General features: G+C 41.5%; 1 protein-coding gene across 1 annotated transcript in view; it reads left to right on the top strand.

The window, feature by feature from the left end:
- LOC137278286 (cartilage oligomeric matrix protein-like) overlaps window positions 1–25,778 on the top strand; it is a 30,525-nt gene that overhangs the window by 4,205 nt on the left and 542 nt on the right. Inside the window, exons 3-23 of the mRNA XM_067810531.1 lie at window positions 1,707–1,921; window positions 5,889–6,216; window positions 7,436–7,515; window positions 8,017–8,083; window positions 9,576–9,752; window positions 10,717–10,940; window positions 12,570–12,710; window positions 13,608–13,682; window positions 14,990–15,145; window positions 15,889–15,993; window positions 16,468–16,575; window positions 17,090–17,255; window positions 17,370–17,488; window positions 17,879–17,931; window positions 18,535–18,620; window positions 19,035–19,130; window positions 19,936–20,114; window positions 21,540–21,588; window positions 23,112–23,383; window positions 24,222–24,319; window positions 25,161–25,300. Coding sequence (XP_067666632.1) covers window positions 1,707–1,921; window positions 5,889–6,216; window positions 7,436–7,515; window positions 8,017–8,083; window positions 9,576–9,752; window positions 10,717–10,940; window positions 12,570–12,710; window positions 13,608–13,682; window positions 14,990–15,145; window positions 15,889–15,993; window positions 16,468–16,575; window positions 17,090–17,255; window positions 17,370–17,488; window positions 17,879–17,931; window positions 18,535–18,620; window positions 19,035–19,130; window positions 19,936–20,114; window positions 21,540–21,588; window positions 23,112–23,383; window positions 24,222–24,319; window positions 25,161–25,300 — 2,934 coding nt within the window. The remainder of the gene's footprint in view (window positions 1–1,706; window positions 1,922–5,888; window positions 6,217–7,435; window positions 7,516–8,016; window positions 8,084–9,575; window positions 9,753–10,716; window positions 10,941–12,569; window positions 12,711–13,607; window positions 13,683–14,989; window positions 15,146–15,888; window positions 15,994–16,467; window positions 16,576–17,089; window positions 17,256–17,369; window positions 17,489–17,878; window positions 17,932–18,534; window positions 18,621–19,034; window positions 19,131–19,935; window positions 20,115–21,539; window positions 21,589–23,111; window positions 23,384–24,221; window positions 24,320–25,160; window positions 25,301–25,778) is intronic.

The following is a 25,778-nucleotide window of genomic DNA, read 5'->3' as shown; positions in this document are numbered from 1 at the left end:
ACCATAATCTAACGTGTTTACGAAATGCATGTACAAGAATGGGGGAAACGTTTTGTAGCTTTTGAAGTCGTTGTTAAGCAACATTAGAATATACTAGTATGTCGAAACAGAATATAGAAATTGTATATCCATTAAGAGACTTGCTCTCATTCTTCGTCTTCTCAATTTCTAGAATACCAGTCAATGAAGATGCATTTACATGTTAAACATTTGTTCAAGTCTGTTACAAAACTGGGACAAAAAGGAATCGGAAATGTATCCATTGGCTTTTTCATTTGAAAGAGTTAAAAGCCTCAAGAAACATTTATCATGATTTGTGTGAAAACCGGAATACAACAGCCAACAGAAAATCGGCAACGAATAAATCATCATGGTATGTTTAGCCACATAGACAATTAAAAAGTCAAATGATTGACAGACGGATACTGTTTATCCTTGTACGTCGTTTTGAATAGTTGTTGTTTGGTGTGGTGTTTTCCGTAACTTTCACAGCCATATACCTGGAATATTGAGGCGTAAAACTAATCTCACTCACTCATTTCAAACAGCCATGATGTATCTTGAAGAAACAAAGAAGCATCTCGTGTTGGGGTTTGTTATCAGTTGTCGCCCTTTGTTAAATGAATGAGGGTGTGTAAAGAATATTTCAGCTTCCTGCATGCATTTAAAGTTCAGCTTTTCACAGTTGGAAAACGTTTATGCCATTTAAAAGAGGATGTCCTCGCGGAGCTCCCACGCATTTGTGTGTTAGTATTCCAACAGTTGCTAATTGTCAGAGGTGATTTTAGACCCACACTATACAGCTGTATATGTTTATGTTGGAGTGGCGTACAATTTCAGACAATAAGTGAGAAACACAAAATTTAATTCGTTTATTTTTATCAACGTGATAACCTTTCATATTAATGCACCCAAAATGTAATTCGTTTATTTTTATCAACGTGATAACCTTTCATATTAATGCACCCAAGGTACACATGTCTTTCAGAAATATTATAGTAGGTAAAAAGATATTTGTTTAGGTACATATGCCCATCAGAAATGTTATAGTTGGTGAAAGGGTGTTTTTATAGGTATTCCTGAAAGTGAATGTAGCACCTGAGCAAAATAGTACAAAAATAGATGATAATAAGATATTGTCGAGAGGAAACGGATTTCATCATTATACTGTGAATATGATTAACTTTTGACAAGACTATAATCATGCATGATTAGAGAGTATATTATAGCTCAACAAGTCAGAGAAAGTGAAACTCACTAGCCAGTCGGGCCTGTGACTGTGGACATTCAGTGACCCGACTAGATATTTACTAGCCACGTGCTGGCGGCCAGGTGGATATTTCGCACACTGTCAGTGGGAGCCAGTATATGTTTTCGTCACAAATACTGAATTACAGTGCTCCATTTTCCAATTTATCTGAATTTTAATAATATGGGATCACATGAAAGGACAAAAGTTCCTTCACTTTTCCCAAGGTTTCTTCAGAAGCCTTGTATCATATAGCTTGTGGAGAAACCTAGAATGAAATAAGGGATCATCTGTGCTTTTATGCGATCTCTTAAATAAATTCTTCCCTCAGTCAAATAATTTACTGTCCCTCTGCAAGCCGTTTCATTACACAATCATGACGTAAGTATTTGGTCATGAATTTGTAATTATAAAGACAGACAAAAATGGTATGATGTGTCTCCGTTCTCTTCTTCAGTGGTTGTACGTCTGCGCACACGTGACAGGCGGGAATACCAGTTAACCTTCCCGACCCGTGCCCTTCATCAAAATGACCGGAAGCGCTTCATCCTCCATTTCACTGAGATGGATAAACCAAGCAATGGTATTCGACTGTTTGTGGACTGTCAAAACATCGGCCTGGATACTACCGAGATCCCCATCCGGAGTTTACTCAGGGGAAATCTTAATGTGGTAAGTTAACCCAATGTAGAAATGTTTCATGTGTATTCACCCAGATGACATGTTAATTTTAACTTTGTAGGCCATATGTCTCACATTGTCTCGCTAGTGAGATAAAGCCTTATTTATAGAACTTGTGTTGCAAAGGTGATTCCCATATCATGTAATCTGTATTACTTAAGTAAAACCATCATTATTTCATTTGTTGCAAATGTTGCAGTTCGTGCTGTTGTAACTCAGGCTACAAATGGAAAACCTTATTGATTTGGTTTGTTGTTGTTGTTGTTGTTGTTGTTGTTGTTGTTGTTGTTGTTGTTGTTATACTCGGGAATACGTAATGTTGCAACTTGTAGTCTGATCAGAACAGTGTTGCATACTGAACAGCAAAAGAAACGAAACTTTTGCCGAGTTTTAAGTAGAAGACATAAACATGAACGCTTACTTTTATGAGATTTCATTTTTTCAAAACTGCTGTTCAGTATAGTTTATACCTTTGAAGAAACGTGAGTATTTTGTAATTCCTACTACTCAAGTGAAACCTGTTATAAATGTAAAAAATCGATGTTTTATGATTAAGGCCATGTTGGAACCCCCAGTTTCGTAACTAATAGTTGCAGGTGTCGAAAGTCCTCGCTGGAAGCCACGCTGATAATCCCTGTTCATTGTTCTAACTAGTTGTCCACAGGCCGTTGTCCTTTGAGTCACAGGTGGCGCTGCAGTCAGTCCTCCAGTGCTGGGTCTTTTGACACGTCAGGGACCTATGGCTGTGGGTTCGAATCCCGGTCTACTCCGATTACGTTTCACGGTTTGACAGCACAATACCCTTGCTCGTTTAGTAACGTGGTACAGTTTCACATTTGAGCAATCACTTCGATCTTTCTCTCACTCACTCACTCACTCACTCATCTCTAGTCATCTTTGGAAACCTAAGTGCTGTAAATGTTGGTCCTCAAGGGAATCCACAATGTCGTATCTGGTGCCCACCCAAGTGTTGTAATAGGCGGTCCTTAACAGTCCACAGTGTTGAAGTTGTTGGTCTTCAACTGAATCCGGAGTATTGTAACTGCTGGTCTTCAACTGAATCCGCAGTGCTGTAACTGTTGGTCTTCAACTGAATCCGGAGTATTGTAACTGCTGGCCTGCAACTGAATCCGGAGTGCTGTAACTGTTGGTCCTGAAGTGAATCCACATTGTTGTAGCTGTAGGTGCTCAAGGGAATCCACAGTGGTGTAACTCTTGGTCCTCAAGTTAATCCACAATGTTGTAGCTGTTGATCCTTAGGTGAATCCTCAATGTTGTAGTTGTTGGTCCTGAAGTGACTCCACAATGTTGTAGTTGTTGGTCCTCAAGTGACTCTACAGTGGTGTAACTCTTGGTCCTCATGTGAATCCACAATGTTGTAGTTGTTGGTCTTCAACTGATTCCGCAGTATTGTAAGTGTTGGTCTTCAACTGAATCCGGAGTGCTGTAACTGTTGGTCTTTAACTGAATCCGGAGTATTGTAACTGCTGACCTTCAACTGAATCCGCAGTGCTGTAACTGTTGGTCTTCAACTGAATCCGGAGTATTGTAACTGCTCGCCTTCAACTGAATCCGCAGTGCTGTAACTGTTGGTCCTGAAGTGAATCCACATTGTTGTAGCTGTAGGTGCTCAAGGGAATCCACAGTGGTGTAACTCTTGGTCCTCAAGTGAATCCACAATGTTGTAGCTGTTGGTCTTCAACTGAATCCACAGTGCTGTAACTGTTGGTCTTCAACTGATTCCGGAGTGTTGTAACTGTTTGTCCTCAAGTGAATCCACATTGTTGTAGGTGTAGGTGCTCAATTGAATCCACAGTGGTGTAACTCTTGGTCCTCAAGTTAATCCACAATGTTGTAGCTGTTGGTCCTTAAGTGAATCCTCAATGTTGTAGGTGTTGGTCCTCAAGTGAATCCACAATGTTGTAGTTGTTGGTCCTCAAGTGACTCCACAGTGGTGTAACTCTTGGTCCTCATGTGAATCCACAATGTTGTAGTTGTTGGTCCTCCACTGAATCCGCAGTGTTGTAGCTGTTGGTCCTCAAGTGACTGTAGAGTGGTGTAACTGTTGGTCCTCAAGTGAATCCACAATGTTGTAGCTGTTGGTCTTCAACTGAATCCGCAGTGCTGTAACTGTTGGTCTTCAGCTGAATCCGGAGTGTGGTAACTGCTTGCCTTCAACTGAATCCGCAGTGTTGTAACTGTTGGGCCTCAAGTGAATCCACATTGTTGTAAATGTAGGTGCTCAAGTGAATCCACAGTGGTGTAACTGTTGGTCTTCAACTGAATCCACAATGTTGTAGCTGTTGGTCCTCAAGTGACTCTACAGTGGTGTAACTCTTGGTCCTCAAGTGAATCCACAATGTTGTAGTTGCAGGACCTCAAGTGAATCCACAATGTTGTAGCTGTTGGTTCTCAAGTGACTCCACAATGTTGTAGGTGTTTGTCCTTAAGTGACTCTACAGTGGTGTAACTCTTGGTCCTCGTGTGAATCCACAGTGTTGTAGCTGTTTGTCCTCAAGTTAATCCACAATGTTGTAGGTCTTGGTCCTCAAGTGAATACACAGTGTTGTAGCTGTTGGTCTTCAACTGAATCCACAACGTAGTAGCTGGTGGTCCTTAACTGAATACACAGTGCTGGAACTGTTGACCCTCAACTGAATCCACAATGCTGTGGCTGTTGACCTTCAACTGAATGCACGGTGTTGTAACTATTGGTCTTGAGGTGAATGCACATTGTTCTAACTGTTGGCCTTCAACTGAATCCACAATGTTGTAACTGTCAGATCTAAAAAACATAGAATGCTTTCTTTACTCGGCAATTTAAGCTCCACTCATTTTTCATTGTTACTTGGCTTCAACATTTACACACATGGCCGGGTGTGTTCCTAGTCGTAGATGGCAACAAGCCTTAACATTTGGAGCAGGCAGTCTCTACATATATGTTTTCGTGGCAACAAGCCTTAACATTTGGAGCAGGCAGTCTCTACATATATGTTTTCATGACAACAAGCCTTAACATTTGGAGCAGGCAGTCTCTACATATATGTTTTCATGACAACAAGCCTTAACATTTGGAGCAGGCAGTCTCTACATATATGTTTTCATGACAACAAGCCTTAACATTTGGAGCAGGCAGTCTCTACATATATGTTTTCATGACAACAACCCTTAACATTAGGAACAGACAGTCTCTACATATATGTTTTCCACCAAAGCCATAACCGTGGGACTTCCAAGGAACTGGATTGTGTTCATTAAGTGGGTTTATGCTTTCCACATGTACAATGGCGACAACTGGTATGTAATTCTACGCCTATTTCCCGCCGTGGTCACTTCAAACAAAGACATTTCATGCCGCCATGAATATGAAATCAGAAGAGTGCATTATACAATTGCAGGTATTTATCTGAAATTGACACAGCAACGGTCAAGTCTTTGACAGACTGAAATGTCACCACATGGAACGTCTTACTGAGAAAACTTACTGAGAGTCCTCAGTATCCAGATACGTGACACATGTGTCAACATTGCCGAGTGACTTTGGGAAAGAGCTAAGGGCGAGAAATGTTGCCTCCAGCAGAAAATGCAATGCAGTTTCTCCTCATGCACACTACTCAGAGCATGCGAGTACAGCTGTGGATTCACCATGCAGCTTTCTGGGGGAGGGAGGGGAGGGGGTTGGGGGGTGCACACTACTGAGAAAAGGGTGTGGTGCGGTGGGGTGCACACTTCATTTCACCCCTGTAGTATGGTTTAATATCGACACTTCGCTGGTGACGAATAAGGAATTTCTCGAGTGAGATTCGAGTTATTGTCGTGCTTGCGCTTTGTCAATGAATAAAACGATGGCCCCACTATCGATCCAGTCTTTAAGTCTATAATATGGACCAGTATCAAGCATAATAAAACACTATGCCAATGCGATATTAAATTCTATCGCACTTACTTCCGATTTCAGAGACGTACGCCCAACTTCAACTTCTACTCTCAGACATCGTTGGACAACATGCTACTGTCGCAAGGCTGTGGCAGGAATGCATACAACATCCCCACGACGACAGAGGCACCAAAACTGGAGGTTCCAGCTTGGGCTGAGGAAAGGTTCAGCCCCGAGAGGAATGTTCCCGAAGAGCGGTCGACACCCTCACCTGACAGATCAAGACAGCAGCCAGACCCGTCCAGAGGTCGACAGCCTGACCGATCGAGGACCGCTCCCCCTCGTAGAGGAGGGGACATCAATGTTGACGATATAACCAATAGGATTAACCCAACAGGCCCTGGAGCAGGTGAAGTGTTGCGTAGCGGGATGCTGTGATATGTTTGGTTTGGTGTCTCGTTTAACGCTGAACGCAATACTCCAGCTATGTGACAGCGGTCTGTACATAGAAGCGACAAATCCCTCTCCACATTCATAAGACATCTCTGCCGATGCCAATTGTAATCTTATGACTACATCATGATTATAGATAATCAAATCTGGACCAGACAATCTAGTGCTCAACCGTATGAGTATCACTCTAGGCCAATGGGATGCGATGACATGTGTCAGCCTGACAACCCAATCCCGTTAGTCGACAAGCCTGGGTGCTGAAGATCAATTCTAAAGTCTGATCTTCACAGGTCACGGTGATATGTAATGAGGAGTGAGTTTGATGGAGCAATATCACCACAGGGAACACCAGAAAGTGGCTTCAAACATTGTGCCCATTTGAGGAATCAAACCCAGGCCTTTGACATGACGAGCTACCCACCGCCCCTGTAAACAGGAGTAAAATACATGAAAACGTTATAAGGCGAAGATAGTCACGCTTTCATACTTGAATACTGAAACGTCTAAGTCGCCTATACCACAAATATGCTTTTTCGCAAGCTCCTGAACACATTAAAAGTGACCCGCAAGACAAAGAATTAATTTAAAACGCATAAGCGCTTATGTAAATGCCAACACTCAATCCGTTTTGAGAATTCTTCTAGGTGACCACATGTAAAGTTTACCGTCGCGGTCAGTAACAATGCAAGGAAATCAGCTCAAACGAATTTCAAGAAAACTCAGTTGTTTCAAACTATACTTAAGTCAGCCTGTAATGTTAAGGATGGTGCACTGAAGGGTTCAATTCCTACCAGTGGTAAATTGTTTCTTGGTTGTACAAACTATGCTTTTTTAATTAGACAGACGTTGGTCTTCCTGATGGTGACTTCACGATAAAATATTTTACACAAAAAAACATAGATATTATCAATCATAGTGATACATTTAGTCAAGTTGAATCAGGGTCGGTAGCCTAATGGTTAAAGCGTTTGCTCGTCACGACGAAGAGTCGGGTTCGATTCCCCACATGGGCACAATGTGTGAAGCCCATTTCTGGTGTCCCCCGACGTGATATTAATGCAATATTGCGAAAAAAACGGCGTAAAACCAAACTCACTCACTCAAGTCGAAGCAGGGACTACTGGAACTATGCCTTGGGTCTAATACCTGAGGGTGTTGTTTGTATGTTGTTGCAGACCCTTCTGTACAGATGATACAGGCGATGTTGGAGTTAACGCGGACGGTGCAGGAACTTCAGCGACAAATGCAGAACCAGGTGAGCCTACTACAGGATGTGTATGCGCAGTATACACGTGCGTATATTTGAAGCCCATTGAATAAGAAATAGACAAGGGACCCATTCATACGATATCAAAAAATATCTACTGTGTTGTGATTAATTCTCAAACTGATTAGTAATTGCATGCTTTCCTGGTTTGAATAAATAACATCAGGTTAAATACAATTCATATCATTGCTCTGCCCTATTGGTGCCGACGCGATTACACGTGCAGTGAGAGGGGAGATAATTCTTCTTCGAGGAGTACGCGAGTAGTATTTTACTACTCGACTAATCCTCCCTCCCGCCTCGTTCTCGAGTACCCGTTTCAGCCCTAGTGGCTGGATGATATATATTCAAAGGCAGATACAGGACGGATACTAAAAATATTTTTTAGCATTACGGTTCTTTACACCGTCGGGAGATGAGAAACACAATCTAAATCAGACCGCGAGTGTTTGGTACATATAATTACATTATATTATTCATCTTTTTCAGGAACGGGAGACACGTGCTCTGAGAGAAGTGCTTTCAAGCTGTGCCATGTGCAGAGGACCAGGAGCGAGTGAGTTGACATAAATCTACCTAATACATAATGTCTAGTCTTCATGAACAAATGCCTTCATCGTTATTCTTTTGTTGACATTGCATTCTGAAGTTCAGCACTGGTTTGTGACTACTAGTAAGATTCTTTGGTGGTTGGTTGCTTTGTTTGTTGTTCAGTGAGTGAGTGCGTATTGTTTTCCGCCCCCTTTAGCAATATTCCAGCTATATCACAGCGAGGGACACCAGACATGGACTTCACACATTGTGCCCATATGGGAAAACGAACCTGGTTCTTCGTCGTGTCGACGAACGCTTAAGCACTAGTCTACCCAACCCGGTTTGTTGTTTAACGCTGAACTTGTGAATGAATTGTGAAATTGTGAGGAAAAAACACTTCAGCCGAAACATATCTTGTTCCGCTCCTTTCAAAGAAAACATTTGTGGATTTTTAAGCAGAGACAAAAGACAAAAATATACTTTCTCACTCTTTCATAAGATAAACATTAGTTATCTGGCATCAGACATTTGAACGTAAGTGCTAACAGTGACATGTACATATGTAGCTGTCTGTGATGACATGAACGTAAGTGCTAACAGTCACTTGTATGTAGCTGTCTTTGATGACATGAACGTAAGTGCTAACAGTGACATTATGTGGCTGCCTTTGATGACATGAACGTAAGTGCTAACAGTGACATGTATGTAGCTATCTTTGATGACATGAACGTAAGTGCTAACAGTGACATGTATGTAGCTGTCTTTGATGACATGAACGTAAGTGCTAACAGTGACATGTGTGTAGCTGTCTTTGATGACATGAACGTAAGTGCTAACAGTGACATGTACATATGTAGCTGTCTTTGATGACATGAACGTAAGTGCTAACAGTCACTTGTATGTAGCTGTCTTTGATGACATGAACGTAAGTGCTAACAGTGACATTATGTGGCTGCCTTTGATGACATGAACGTACGTGCTAACAGTGACATGTACATATGTAGCTGTCTTTGATGACATGAACGTAAGTGCTAACAGTGACATGTATGTAGCTATCTTTGATGACATGAACGTAAGTGCTAACAGTGACATGTATGTAGCTGTCTTTGATGACATGAACGTACGTGCTAACAGTGACATGTGTGTAGCTGTCTTTGATGACATGAACGTAGGTGCTAACAGTGACATGTACATATGTAGCTGTCTTTGATGACATGAACGTAAGTGCTAACAGTCACTTGTATGTAGCTGTCTTTGATGACATGAACGTAAGTGCTAACAGTGACATTATGTGGCTGCCTTTGATGACATGAACGTACGTGCTAACAGTGACATGTACATATGTAGCTGTCTTTGATGACATGAACGTAAGTGCTAACAGTGACATGTACATATGTAGCTGTCTTTGATGACATGAACGTAAGTGCTAACAGTCACATGTATGCAACTGTCTTTGGTGACATGTTCCAAGTGAGCTAAAGTAAGCCCTATAATGTCTCTCTCATTCCTCCTAGATGATCAGCCCTCGCCCTTGAACGTAAGACGGTGCTCGTCCAATCCGTGTTTCGAGGGAGTGAGATGCGTTGATACGGAGACTGGCTTCCGGTGTGGTGCCTGTCCGCGTGGTTACCATGGAGATGGAATAACATGCACGCGCCACACCTCGTGTGCAGACAGTCCATGTTATCCGGGTAAACAGATATATTACCTGAAATTAAATTACGAAATTAATCAATAGGGGAGTAATTGAAAAGATTTGATAGCCAAACGCATTTTGAAGTTGAAGTTGAATACATATTAAATTGAATTTTAAGAAAATGGTCTTGAAAAATTAAGATCGTTTCCTTGAAATTTCAGCTTATTGTCTTGAAATTCCAAGAAAGAAATAAATGAATGAAAGGTCCTGAAAAGCTTCCGTAGATCGTTGTAGCACCTCTTGAACTTCATCAAACGGAAAGGTACTCCAACATGGAGAAACCATATCCTCAGTAAGGTGCATCAGTTTAAATGCGAAATATCTTTCCACTGCGATCATATATGGGGTTTTAATAGGCGAAATGGAAGTGTACAGTTCTTTTGATAATTGTTGAATTTGAAAGTACTGTTGCAAACTTTGATTTTGTCTTCTTAACCATCACTGATTCGTGCAAACAGTTTGTAAAACGTAACCTGTGGCTGTGTAACCGTGTGTTTCAATGAAGAGAGGGTCAGAAGGGAATCTGAACCCATACAACGCCACCATGCTGAAAATGTTGAAACCATGTGCCGATTTTTTCAAAGTTAGATTGGTCACGATACGAAGATCCACAGTTGCTGTATTGTGAGACTTTATTTTATTTAAGTTATAAATGAATTATGTTTCATCCAATCATTTTAGAAGCATTGTTTGAGTGCTGTCAGCCTGACAAAACGCCACTACAGACATATTATCGCGAAATATTAATTTGAATTTGAAATAAAAACTATGATTATATCACCTGAAAGGTGTAGTTTTATTTTTCTCTTTCGGTCATGTCGAATCATTGTCGTTTGGATACACGTGAGACTCTGAAAGACTGGTCGTCATGGTAACCAAGGTAGCAGTTTACATGACGAGCACTTGTAAGAATTATCAATAACATTTTCACCTCAGTCGCATGACTCATATCCCTGCAGGAGTCCGGTGTGTGGACGGAGAGCGAGGCTTCCGCTGCGGATCCTGTCCCCCGGGGCTAACAGGTGATGGGACACGGAGAGGCTGCCAACCCATCAAGGTCACGTGTGCCGCCGGACCATGTTTCCCGGGTGTAGCCTGTGAAGACACAGCCAGGGGCTACCAATGCGGTCCCTGTCCCACAGGGTACTCCGGCAACGGCACCGTTTGTGAGGACATCGACGAGGTCAGTCATTTCTCTGCCATCAAGTTCAGTGTCAACGTCGGTTTGGTTTGTTATTTAACGCCGCACTCAGCAGCATGCAAGCTATATGCCAGCGGCCTATAAGTGTTCGAGTCTGGATCAGACTTTCCAGTGATCAACGGCATGAACATCGATCTACGCAACTGGGATACTATACATGTGACAAACACGTCATTGAGTCTGACCACCCAATCCCGTTAGTCGCATTTTACGACAAGCATGGGTTGTTGGAGACCAGTTCTAACCGGGCTCTTCACCATGTCAATGTCAAGATGCGCGCATGATTTGGTACATACCAGTTATGAGTTGAGCTATTTATTGTTTGGAAATAATACGGTTCTGACTATTAAAGACAGGCATTTTCTAACATACACAGGTGTATGCTAAGTTTGTGTTGGTTTTGTTGTTGTTGTTGCTGCTGTTGTTGTTGTTGTTGTTGTTGTTGTTTGGGGTGGTTTTTTTTGCTTTTGTTTTTGTTTTTTGTTTTTGTTTTTGTTTTTTTTTTGGGGGGGGGGGTTGTTTGGTTTTGTTGTTGTTGTTTTGGCTTTGTTTTGTTTGTTTGTTTTTGTTTCTTATGTGGGTTTTTTGTTGGTTTCTTATGTTTTTTGTTGATTTTTTTTCTGCTTTGTTTTTTGTTTGTTTGGTTGGTTGGTTGGTTGGTTTTGTGTGTTTGTTTGTTGTTGTTTTTTATGTGTTTGGTTTGTTTTGTTTTTTTATTTTGGGTTTTGTTTTTTGGTTATTGGAGTTTTATTGTGTTTTTGTTTGTTTTTTTCTTTGGTAGTTCATTTAGAGCATGTTTATATTGTGTAAAAAGGTCAAACATGAATCCTATCGATGTAAGATTTAAAAACAAAAATATATCATAGTTTTATGCGTGTGTCTGGTGATGTTAAGTCCGTGTAGTTTCAAAGCCAAATTGTCCTTACTAGACATGTATCGATTTCTGCCAGAGTGAGTGAGTGAGTGAGTTTAGTCTTATGTCTGCCAGGAGAAAACACCATATTTTCACCGATGTATGTCTATTGTGAAGAGCAATAATATGCGCCTGTTATAATTTACCTCATCTTTTAACCAACCCATAAATTCAATAATTTTAACAGAAAGATCGAGTTATTAAGTAATGCAGAAAATGGAAGATGTTATCTTAGTGTGTGACGGCTTTTCTAAACACGCAGTATCCCGAAACAGTGCTTTTCGGAAAACAAAAACGAACGGAATACTGTAACACTGGCCAGAGCCCTGCGCTTGGAACACAAAGCCAACGCTCCAGCCGTTTGTGAAATGTTCGGTCGATGGATAGCCTTAGGCACTACAGTTAACTACTATTACAACGAACACAAAAGGGAACACTAGCTGTGGTTCGTCATAAGCGTAGTTGGCTGTATGCATCATAGGCTTTTCCTGAAAATTTATATGACCATTGAAACTTGAAAATGTGAAAATGATTCTCTTTTCTCATTAGTGTCCAACCCCGCTTTCTCAAAGAGCTGTATCCGCCCCTCCGCGTTTTGGACGAGAGACACAGCAGTTGGCGAGAACAGAGAAACACTTGTATCCGTATGTTTCACATTTGTGCATTATGTTTTGTCTGCAGTTATGTTTTGTCTGCAGTGCCGCTACAGTCGCCCATGTGATGACTTGGCCATGTGCGAGAACCTGTCCCCCGGTTTCACGTGTTCAGCCTGTCCCCCGGGTTTCACCAGTCCAGCGATTCAAGGGGTTGGGATCGAGGCCGCACAGCGTCAGAAGCAGGTGTGTTTCCAAGACATCTGTGTTATCAGAAGGCAAATATATGCTCAGATCATCAAATATGAAATGACATAAAATCAATAATTTGAAGAGGACGGATATTGCTTGAATATCACTGAAGGCGGTGTAAAACAACCCTCACTCACATACGCCCGAGAAGGAAGAAATAAATGTTGGCATGGCAACAGTAATACTATCACCAGTTGGTAAACATACCCGATTTTCATCCCACGTGTTTGTATATCATACAGTATTTGCTTGTCACGTTTTTTGCACCGTTGGATTCTGTCTTCCTAAAAGTACATTGTTTGTAAAACTATCGGGCAAAACTATATCACAGTTTCAGATGACCTTAACTTTAAAAAGGTTATCATTACGTAAAAAGACTGATAGGTCCCTTAAAAGTGCAGAGCATACAATGATACCCGAATCTAACTGATCACAATCCAATAACAATTTCTTTATGTTTTTTTCGTAAGTGTAGCCACCAGGAAACCAGTTATCATATTCTTTTGCCCTGCAGTTTAGATCGAAAATCATTATATTCCAGCCAAGTGAATGTCTTAAGAAATGAGGAATATACTGCTCAGTCTTTGTTGAGGAAATTCATATTGTTCAATGAAAACAAGCATCAAACTGAAACTGCCTTAGACCCAATATCTCCAGAGAGAATGTAGCCAAGTGGTTCTCCCGAACCCCAGTCGTTGCGGTCTTACATACACTCGGCGGGACTCGAACCCAGAATTACACGTACATGTACGTGATCATCGGGACTTTCGACTGCCAGTTTTCATGGTGTATGTAACGTATAAACATTTAATATTAACAAGTTCCTTGCCTTTATCAAACTCAGTTGTAGATACGAAATGTGCAGTTTCCTTTATCTTCTCACCTGTCCAGGTGTGTACGGACATCAACGAGTGCGAGGACAATAACGGCGGGTGCGTCCCCAACTCCTTCTGCATCAACACGCCGGTGAGTTGAAAACAGAACTTCTATTGTTGTACAGTCTAGCGCATTACGTGAGAATATTATCGGTTCTTTTATTGTTTTGTGTTGTTTTGACCGGCGTCTATATCCGGAGATCATGACCCTTCTTCATGTCCTATCACAGTTGATGTTCAGTATGATATTTTGTCTTTGGTTTTTAAAAATCCTCCTAATCATTAATTGGGATACTGTGTGTATATTGTTTTCTGAAAGTAGCTGTTCTTATTGAAATTCACCATAACCGATAATTAGGAAATATCTTAATGCATCATTAAAGTCAATATCAACGTCATTCAGCGTTAAATACATCTAACAAGCCTGTTAGGCGCAAAAAGGCCTTTAGTCCCACGACTTATTTCACCTGGTACGCATATTCTGCTGGGTGAACCTGCAGCCAAACATGGTCACCCATCCAAGCATTCGCCGCGCCCATTTTGTGACCTGAGCTCAGTGCATACACCTCCACTGTTAACTCTTGTGAAAGTGTTGGGAATTTCAAAGTATTATGCAGGACTTTTCTTATGTCAATAGGTTTGCTTAAGGTAAATGTTATTTCCGACAGAAAAAAAGACAATCAGAAAATTTGTAGTTTCTCTTTTATTTGTCAGATCAGTCGTTCCTCTGTACTTTTGATACACGTTACTTGTTAAGAAAGTTATCTCATGTGAAGCGCACGTAAAATGATTACCCATACAAAACCCTTGGACACATGCCAGTTATTGAAACCTTGAACGCGAAACCTTGAACATTGGAGCAGATTGGAACGAGCTACACATTGTATCATTACCAATGTCAGTCAGCTGTCGAACCTGGTAAACGTACACCCGTTTACCCAGCCAGATGACAGCACAGATATGTCAACACTGGTGTTCATTGCTTCTGCTACTTCTTTTATATTCGTTTTATATATGCAAGTGAAAAAAGTTGGCAGATATATCGGAATCAATCAATGTTGATATGGTAATAATGTTGTTTGTACAGCAATCGCTCTTGAAGAATGACTGGCGTATGATGTGTGTTGCGCCTAGTAGGTTGCAAAAATTGTATGATCCTCAGGGAGTTGAAACCGAAATACGATGCGCCGTTGTGAGGGGTTGTCGGGGAGAAAACAAAGCGCCCTTGAGTAGTTGAACTGGCGAACTGAGATCGGCGCTATACAAATGTCTAATATATTCTTGTTCAAACCAAAACAAAAGGCTAGCGCTAACAACTGTATGTTGCAAGATGATTGTCTACAGAGATTAAAGAGCATATATGTGTTGAAGAGTTGCCACCAGTATTTTCACTTCCAGGGTTCCAGGCAGTGCGGTGACTGTCTACCAGGATTTGTAGGGAACCAGTCTGTGGGATGCCGGCAAAGCGGGCTCCTGTGTCCTGACGGGAGTACAAGGTGCCACGAAAATGCCAAGTGCGTCCGTCGACCCGGACAGGAGGGCTACTTCTGCCAGGTAAGGTTTGTTTGTTTGTTTGTTTGTTTGTTTGTTTGTTTCAATCAGCAATATCTCAGCTATCCGCCGATCCGTTATCTAGTCTGGACCATACATTCCACTGACTGACATTATGAGCATCGCTATAATTATTCATATGTGATCGATATGATGGCATGCATTAGAAGAGTCGGCAGCCTGACCACCCAATCCCCCCAGTCGCCTTTGACCAAACATTTGGGTTGCTATAAGCCATTTCTAACCGGAATGATCCAATTTTCTTGGTAATACGTTCCTGTCGCTGCTGCAAATCTCCCCTTATTTACACTTACTGAACATACGATTTATGTAGCATGTGATTAACGGAGGCTAAACCTCGAGTGTAGCGGACTGACAGGTAGTATATGAGACTGGTGCAAGTGTGGAACTGAATCTTTGACCGTGATGAATTTGATACCGGTACATGATGATGCATACACGAGGAATGACGAGGTAACTGTTTTGGTGGCTGGGGATTGGGACATTTTTATTTTGTTTATCTTTGTTCACTTAGTTATTCTCTAAATAAAATTCATCTTATAATGCCGAGTAAAGTTTTCATCAGGTTATATATTTGATAACTCAACATTTCAAGTGTTCACTTCCGACCAGCCATTAAATTATGATTGAGAATGTTTGTGATTACCCTCTTAACACTTCCACATGTGAAAGTCTAACATGCAGCATAGTTATTACAAGTTATGACAATATGGTTCTACATTCAGTGTAAGGTCGGCTACGCCGGGGACGGCAAGATGTGTTTCCGCGACACCGACTTGGATGGCATTCCGGATCAGGATCTGCCTTGCAGTCACCGACGGTGTAGGAAGGTAAATACAGGGGCTTTTAACTGCTATAGTCGACTGGAACTGGTGGCTTTCAAAAGCAGTGACAGTGACTGATAGTGTTGCAACATTTTATTCACGTTTTTATTTGAGAATACTTCCCAGGGAGCTGAGAACACATACTCATGGAAACGATTAATTGAAAACATGGAAGCACAGGTGTTTCTTTAATGACAAGATTCCGGAAAAGAGTATAGGAACATGTTCACTTTCGTCTGTTCGCTTATTCGTTTCCATGAGTATGTATAAAACATGAATGCAACGACCTGAAAATAGTGTAGCAATGCGGTGTTGATTTTGACATATTGTACATCGTCGTCGTCATCATCATCAACACCATCGTCATCGTCATCGATCGTCAACGATCGTTTCATCATCCATACATTCACCCATCCATCCGTCAATCCATCAGCCATCAATACTCATGGCATGAAACTAATATTCACTCACTAACACCAGGACAACTGTATCGACGTCCCAAACAGCGGCCAAGAGGACGCCGATGGTGATGGCATTGGCAACTCCTGTGATGAGGACATGGACAACGACGGTATCATCAACAATCCGGTCAGTGACCCTCGAGAATTCATAAAAACACGCATATTCTTTCCTGGGTTGAAAGACAAATTGATTTACTCGATATTTATCGATTGTCTTCACTGTGACGTATAGTCACGACATAACTGAAATACTGCCGATGTCATCTTGAATTGTAACTCACTCACTGTGGCCTAAAACAATATTCTTTTACTTAGTTAGGTAAATATTTTCATCACTCTGATGTAAAATTTTAGTCACGACGCAAAATTCACAGAACAGTCGAAATGTCTTCCTTATATTTGATCATGTCCACTGTGATAGTGAAGTAGCCTTTTGGTTAAAGCTTTCCCTCGCCATGCCGAAGGCCCGGGTTCGATTCCCCCCCACCAAATGAGTACAATGTATAATCCCCATTTCCCCCTACCATAACATTAATGGAATATGGTCCAAGTCACTCACTCACTCTACTAGGGCATAAAACAACATTCTGCCAGCAACACGTGTGCGAGGTAGAAGCTGACATCATGTTTTCACACTTCAGGACAACTGCCCCCTCGTGGCCAACCCGGACCAGAGTGATTCAGAACGAGACCCTGACAAGAGAGGGGACGCTTGCGACAACTGCCCCACGGTCCCTAACCCTGACCAGACGGACACAGACACTGACGGCTTGGGAGACAACTGTGATCCGGACATCGACAACGATGGTGAGACGTGGACAAGTGAAATTTAAAAAAATAAAGAATTAATAAATAGTCAATGATTGATTGATTATGATGTGTTTCTATTTACCTGGATAACTTTATCAATTATTTTGACAGGCATTCTTAACGAAGACGACAACTGTGTACGTGTTAAAAACGTTGATCAGGCCGATGCCGACAGCGATGGTGTCGGTGACGCATGTGACAACTGTCCGAATATTAAAAATAAGAACCAGGTACGTGGCCTCAGAGTATAACTAAACTTCGGAAGTTACGAACAGTCATCGTAATATCAGGACTAAAATTCCGATTTGCAACTGCTGTCTAATTATTACTTGTAGGAGTTGCACTGCGTCTTATTCCTGGACAACAGACGGTTTGACTTCATCCCTAGCGTTATGAATAACCAGGTCAACTTCCCGAGTGAAATGATGACACTGGGTGCGGTTTAACATTTCGTTAGAGATTAATGCACCTCAATAACAACGTGCCGACGTATGTGTATGGCTGCCTGCACCAGTTCCGCATATTGCCTGTTGCTTAAGAATATCGGTGTAATTCCGATTGTTTCAAACACGTACTAAGCAATTGTGAACCTGTTTTCTATTGTCTGTTCTCTCTGACAGTTCGACAGTGACAACGACCTCGTGGGAGACGTGTGCGATACCAACGACGATGAGTAAGTATATTTGTCTACTTTTTACTGCCGTTTTGGTTGTCGTGGCGTACCCCTGGGCTATGCACTTAGTGTGTGTCTAGTACTGTGTGTTCAAGTGTGGGACGATGGGGTAACCTAGTGGTTAAACCGTTAGCTCGTCACGCCGAAGACCAGGTTTGATTCCCCACATGGGTACAACGTGTGAAGTCCATTTCTGTTGATTCCCGCCGTGGTGTTGCTGGAATATTAGTACTAGAACGGCTTAAAACTAAATTCACTCACTCGCTCACTCGGTCCTAGTGTGAGAGTGAGAGAATACGGTTTTACGCCGCTTTTAGCAATATTACAATATTTTCAAGGCCAAGGATACCAGAAATTGGCTTAACGCATTATACCCATGTGTGGAATCGAACCCCAAACCCGGCTCATCATGACGATCGAACGCTTTAACCAGTTAGCTACCCAACTGCCCTGATATCTAAGACCTACGGCACTACTTGCTTTCCTTCCAAGTAATGTCATATGACGAGGATACCTTCCAGTGAAGCATAAACCACGACTACCTCACTCACACAACTGAACATGCTGATACTCAGTTTCATCGTATGTGGTGTTGTTGCACAGTGACCGTGACGGCATACAAAACAACAAGGACAATTGCCCGGTTGAGCCCAATGCAGACCAGGTGGACACTGATAAGGATGGTCAAGGTAAGTGGACGGAGTTGGTCAGCAGTGAAGGTCAGCCTTCCGTTATCACATGCATACCCTTTGTTGTTTCACGTATCAAACTGAAACAAGAATCGGTTGCAGACATTGAGTAAAAACGTATTTCTGGATGACCGTATCAGAGATTTTAACAAAGTAAATGAGAGTTTAACGCTTTAATATTAAAACAATTACATGGTACTTGAACAAGGAAAGCATTCACACATTATACCTTTGTGGAGAACAGAACTGGGCCTTCGCCATGACGAGCGAATGCTTTTACCACTAGTTTATCTCACCGCCCTATTTCAAACACTATGGTCGGGAGGTAGAACTTGAAACACTTATTGGCCTTATTGACATGAAAAGTGATCGTTGTGGCCTATCACGCGTTTTCAATTTTGTTCGCTGTTGTAGGTGATGCCTGTGACGGTGACGATGACAACGACAGAATCCCTGACTCTGTGGACAATTGCCCATTAGTGCCCAATCCGGACCAGTTGGATACAGACAGTAAGGAACTTTTCACACTGAAGAAATGTTAAACTACTCGTTGACTGCTCCAAGACGTCAGATTGTCTTGAACAGATTGCTTCAGACACAGCCATTCCCCAAACCGTAAAAGCAAATAACAGATCATTTTAGTAAAAGGGGACATAGAAACGTATTCTGTGGCATAATTTAATCTTGTATATTGATATTCATGACATGTTCCCTTTTACCTGGTGCCATACCAAGATAGTATATCTTTACCTAACCTCTCTTTGCTGTGGTGACAGCATTGCATATGCTCCTCGTATGATGTCAACATGTCCTTGATTCAGATTTCACATATGTCATGATTTCCACCGACGTACTCTTCATTCACATTTCACATATATTATGATTTCCCATTTCATTTACTTTATTATGTCTTCTTGCGTATGTTTGTTTTTCATTACGGCGTTAATGACTTTGCGATGTCAGATTTTCTCACTTTGCTTTTGCTGTCACTTTCATTGTTGGTACGCAACTATCTTTGTCTGTCGAATACAGTAGCATATTTTCATGAATTCCAGGAATGAGTGAATGAGTTTAGTTAGCATTTAGCAATATTCCACCAATATCACGGCAAAGGGACACCAGAACTAGGCGTCACACAGTGTACCCGTGTGGGAATCGAACCCAGGTCTTTAGTGTAGCGAGTGAACTCTTTATCTACAAGGTTACTCAAAGCAGTCAATTCTAGAAGAACCTGGCAGCCGACTGTAACATTATTTTCATATTAATCATAATCATAAGTATTTGTATATCCTTGTCATAAATATATTCTAATCAGAAAATGGCAAAGGAGACGTCTGCGAGGATGACAACGACGGTGACGGTCAACCTGATCCATTAGACGTGTGTCCAGACAATGGCGACATTTACGCCACCGACTTTAGAGCTTACCAGACAGTCATCCTTGATCCCGAGGGAGACTCCCAGATCGATCCTAACTGGATCATCCTTAACCAGGTATGGGCAAATGAACCACCCAATGAAAAGGCTTCGTTACACTTGAGGGTACACACATCGGTTCTGACTGGGTTCGGTATCGCGGCTGCTTTGTTTCGAGGGAGTACCACCCAAGCACAAAATATTGCACTTTTGATTTGCGATTATATGCTTACAATTCTGTCTATTTGATTTTTCTTAACCAGCAATGAATTTTATATATCACGAATAAGTGATAACTATGTTTTAATTACGTTTGATTCTTGGTTGCATGTGACCGTTAATGATAAATCTGTGTGATGCCGACAAAACATAGTCTCCTCTAGTTTTGTTACCTTTGGCTTAGTTTCTACATTCTAATTTCAAACTAGTGAATTATTTTGTGGGCTAGTAACTTTCAGGCATATCCAGCCCGACTAGCTAACAACATTTGGAAACTGTTTCACGCGCTGCATCCAGAGCTTGTCAAGATTAGTATCTAGTGTATATTAAGAAATGGCATTTAACAGCTTTTCACTGTCAGAAGGGGAACAAAAGTTGGTACAATCTGTGTATACTCGAAAAACACGTTCCTCTAGTTTACGAATATTGTTTGCCTCTTTGAAGGGGGATATACCTCACTTACACACGATACTGGAATCTAACTCCAGGGATGGTATCAAGGATGATGATTTAGGCGCTTGGGTGTTCACTTGATCAACATATTTCTTTATTCTAGCATTCTTTCAACCAACTCAACTCCTTGGGGAATATTCAACTCATGCAGTCCGGGCTGTTAGTATAGAAGAAAACACGCCTCCGAGGTTTTGGTACAGAATGTAAAACCGAAGGGGTGGGTGGGGAGGATTTCCCGACCCCGATGGTTTTACATTGTCTACCAAAACCGAGGAGAAGTGTTTTCTCCAACGTATATACCGTCAGTGATGGGCAATTACAATGCAGATGATCATTTAATGAAGCTACAGAACAATAACTGAAGCGCGCTTAAAATCAATTTAATGACAGTAACTGGAAGTCGATAATTTAACACCACAACCTTCGTCGGTCCGGTGGCCGTGCGGTAGAGTGTCTGCCGATAGATCAGACATTTGCGGTTCCAGTTCCCCGTGGGAAAACATTAGCATAGTGAGTTTAATCTTGAACGATATTTTTCAACTGATTTCCAACAATCATCTATCGTTTGAATGTTGATGTTCATATAACGTTAGGAAAAGTAAAATCTCTGGGAAGCGGTCTTAGTAACGAAAAGTAATACCTGGGAAGAGGTCTTTCTAGCGAAAAGTAAAACCTGTCCCTCCAAAACAAAAACCTCAAATGCGGTTATTCTGGGAAAACAAGAGATGTCCCAATACATAGTGAGAAGCACACGTTAGGTTTATATTATAAGATGATACATATTAACATTGATCACCAGTCATACCTTACTAAGGATGGTTCTCTTTTCAGGGGGCTGAAATTGTTCAGACGATGAACAGTGATCCAGGCGTGGCCGTCAGTGAGTGCACACCATTCTCTCATATATCGTCCATCCTCGATATATCCAGGGTATGCGTTCCGATAAGTCTCCACTATACCGTGGATGCATCTACGGGTCGGCCCGATAATTTTATTACCTCCCTTTGCTGGTTCCGCTTTCTCACAGGAGCCAATCAGCAAGGCCGCCGTTATAACCGAACTTGCCAGTGTCAAGAAATGTAGCAGTTGCAACTGCGAAGGTTTGCTCGCCGTGTGACTCACAATTTGGGGAAATCATACAGACAAATTTATAGGTCCCAAACCTTTTTAAAATCATATGCAAGAAATCCATCTACCTCTTTCAGAGAAACTCTGCATGGTTTGTTTGCCAAGTTTAATCGGTTAGATAATTTAATAAGCGAAAGTGAAATGTGATTGGTTCGCTCAGCTTCCCAAGGTAGACACCCGATTGGATAAAAAGCCAGCCAAGGGAGGTAACAAATTTATCGGGCTGAGCCGTAGATGCATCTAGGGTATAGTGGAGACTTTTCGGAACGTATATCCTGGAGATATCGAGGATGTATAGCGTCATGCTGGTAACAAGATGCAAATAACATAGTAATAGTCTCTTGAATTTGAGATAACCTGTTTCAGTATGCTTGAGTCAACTTGCGTGTTTATATTAGGAAGTCTACAAAGTATGGACACAGCGCAAACTTACTTCCTAGCGTTTGAACTTTCTCTACAGATTGATGAAGAAGATAAAGTGCCTGATGATAAAGTTGAATCGCGTTGGTTGGGAATTCGCGTTGTGTCATAATGTGGATTCCATAAAATATTTACTACTGTACACCCCAAACTGTCAATATTGTCATTATAGCATGCGTATACCAAATTATATATCACTTGTACTGAACTTATACTATGTGCTACGGTTTAAGTCATAATTCCTCTTATTACATACTTTGAATATATCAACATTTTCTTCTGTCAAAGACGCCGGTCGCCATTGGGTTGATGTATATAGAAAACTGCAATGAATGTTGTCTAGGCGACACCTAAATCATAAACACATACTATTTGTTACTGCATAATTGGCATTACATATATATATACAATTTGAAAATGAAGTCATAGACAATTGTTGTTTGTTGGTGAAGCTTATATCCGTTTGTGTTTCATACTAGTCTTTTCACAGTAAAGATTAATTTTATAGCTTAATCTCGTTTTAGCGAAGTTGAGTAGGTTTTTTCGTGTTTACAAATTTTACAGAAGATGTCTCCACAAAAAACCTAGATGTAATGGTAGTATTCCCGGGATGTCATAAATGCTAACCAAGTAATTCATGTTGTGTTATAAGATGTTCATCATCATAACAAATGAATGTGATTTTGCTATTTTCGTGTTCAAGATGTAAAAATTAGAGTGTAAATATTTCCAGATCAATATATAAGTAAAGACAAAAACGGATAATGTTTTTAACTAAATCCCATCTAAACAATTCCAACAACTGAGCCACAACCATCACTATACTTGTATGCAAACAAAACGTGTTTCAAACAGGTTTCAACGCCTTCAGCGGCGTGGACTTCAGCGGCACTTTCTTCGTGAATACCGAGGTGGACGACGACTACGCCGGCTTCATCTTCAGCTACCAGGACAGTTCCAGCTTCTATGTGGTCATGTGGAAGAAGAACACCCAGACGTACTGGCACCCAACCCCCTTCAGGGCCAAGGCAGAGCCCGGCATCCAGCTCAAGCTGGTTAAGTCCTTGTCCGGCCCAGGAGAGTTTTTGAGGAACTCACTGTGGCACACAGGCGATACTAAAGGCCAGGTTAGAAGGATAAACAAATTTCAGTCAGTATAACCTTACTAATCCGAACTGTTCATGGCGGTGGAATAGCATAGTAGTTAAGGCGTTCACTCGTCACGCTGAAGACCCGAGTTCGATTTCCCACTTGGGTAAAAATGAGTGAAGCCCATTTCTGGTGTTCCCTGCTATGACATTGCTGGAATATTGCTGGAATAGCGGCGTGAAACTAAACTAACAGTTCCACTAAGTCCCTCAGCGTGAATCCTCCAAATCCAGAATTCATCCCCGTTAATCTGTATTGCCAACAAACCGGATAGGCACAATGTCGGATCAAAACATTGTGATAGCTCCGTATGTAGCGATCCAGTAGGAGCCTTGTCTAGAATCTAGTATGTAGAGGGACTATGGGATGGCTGAGATGATACTGGTTATGGCGTGAAGTAACATTCAGTCGGTTTCTCGATCAAGTAATTCCAAGTCAGTCAGAAAATGGATCAAACATGTTATCAATTGAAATGCCGTAAACACAAGTTGTGGATGACATTGCCTCTAAGAAGAATCATAAACATCTTTCTTTGACAAATGAATGTTTTCACGGCCATTTCGTCACCATACTGTTTCGTCACCTTACTATTTCCCTGCGAAAATGATGCAGAACATTTGAAGAAACTTTTGAACAAACACGATTGGTCCCGAGGTCGTTGGTTGTTTTCTCTGTCTGACACAATTCCAAAGACCACATTCAATATTCCTTTTGTTCCACATTTGACCTGAGTATTTATCAAATATTCTAAAATGCAGGGGGTATTATTTCTATGTGCATCATGTGAACCTTGAACATACAAACATTGTACCCCAGGTGAAGTTGTTATGGAAGGATGAGAGGAACGTCGGCTGGAAGGACAAGACAGCCTACCGATGGGAACTGATCCACAGGCCTCACATAGGCCTCATCAGGTAGTGTATTAAGCTGATCCACAGATCTCACATAGGCCTCATCAGGTAGTGTATTAAACTGATCCACAAACCTCACATAGGCCTCATCAGGTAGTGTATTAAACTGATCCACAAACCTCACATAGGCCTCATCAGGTAGTGTATTAAACTGATCCACAGACCTCACATAGGCCTCATCAGGTAGTGTATTAAGCTGATCCACAGGCCTCACATAGGCCTCATCAGGTAGTGTATTAAGCTGATCCACAGACCTCACATAGGCCTCATCAGGTAGTGTATTAAACTGATCCACAGACCTCACATAGGCCTCATCAGGTAGTGTATTAAGCTGATCCACAGACCTCACATAGGCCTCATCAGGTAGTGTATTAAACTGATCCACAGACCTCACATAGGCCTCATCAGGTAGTGTATTAAGCTGATCCACAGACCTCACATAGGCCTCATCAGGTAGTGTATTAAACTGATCCACAGACCTCACATAGGCCTCATCAGGTAGTGTATTAAGCTGATCCACAGACCTCACATAGGCCTCTTCAGGTAGTGTATTAAGCTGATCCATATATCTCACATAGGCCTCATCAGGTAGGGTATTCAACTGATCCACAAGTCTGATTAGGTAGTGTTTTGAACTGATCCACATGTCTGATCAGGTCGTGTATTGAGCTGATTCACAAATCCGATTAGGTAGTTCACTGACCTGTTCCACAGGTCAGATAAGGTAGTGTATTAAACTGTTCCTGATAGTTTATTGAGCTGATCCTTGGTTGAATACGGTTAGCATCATCATAACATAAAACTATAAACATGAGCATAAACTATCTCCTATGTGGTGTTGCAGGGTGCTGCTGTTCAAGGAGACAGAGCTGGTGGCCGACTCCGGCAACGTGTACGACACAACGTTGAAGGGTGGACGTCTCGGTGTATTCTGCTTCTCACAGGAAATGGTCATCTGGTCTGACCTCGTCTACAGATGTAACGGTGGGGGGTTCACCTGTTCACTTTGTCACACACAAACAATTAATAAATTACTCCAGGGACCCTATCCACGAAGCGTTCGTTACCACTACGTCATGCGTAAGCCTGTGATAAAGTATAGACTTACGACAGGTCGTAGCGTTACGAACGTTTTGTTGATCGTGACCCTGAAAGATAAATTACGAGCATACATTAAAAGTGTGTTTCCTCGTTGCCATTGCAATTGCCAAATTTAACTGCAACCATAACGAAGGTGTTTGTGGACGTGTTTTACATTCATTTATCACAAAGTTTCAAAAGGCGATCTTAAGTTCTAGTAAGATATTTCTATTTCCCTATTAATGTTTTCTTAGAGTTGGAGTCCTGTATCAGGAATACCAAATATTCATCGAAGACTTTCATATTACAGCTTGAACACATGTTCTATTGTCTTACGCCATTATTAAAATGAATAAATTCATTTCCCCAAAAAAGCTCTAAC

This window comes from Haliotis asinina, chromosome 3 (assembly GCF_037392515.1).
Source record: "Haliotis asinina isolate JCU_RB_2024 chromosome 3, JCU_Hal_asi_v2, whole genome shotgun sequence".
In the NCBI taxonomy this organism is placed as follows: domain Eukaryota; kingdom Metazoa; phylum Mollusca; class Gastropoda; order Lepetellida; family Haliotidae; genus Haliotis; species Haliotis asinina.
This window is presented reverse-complemented; position numbering and strand designations above follow the sequence as displayed.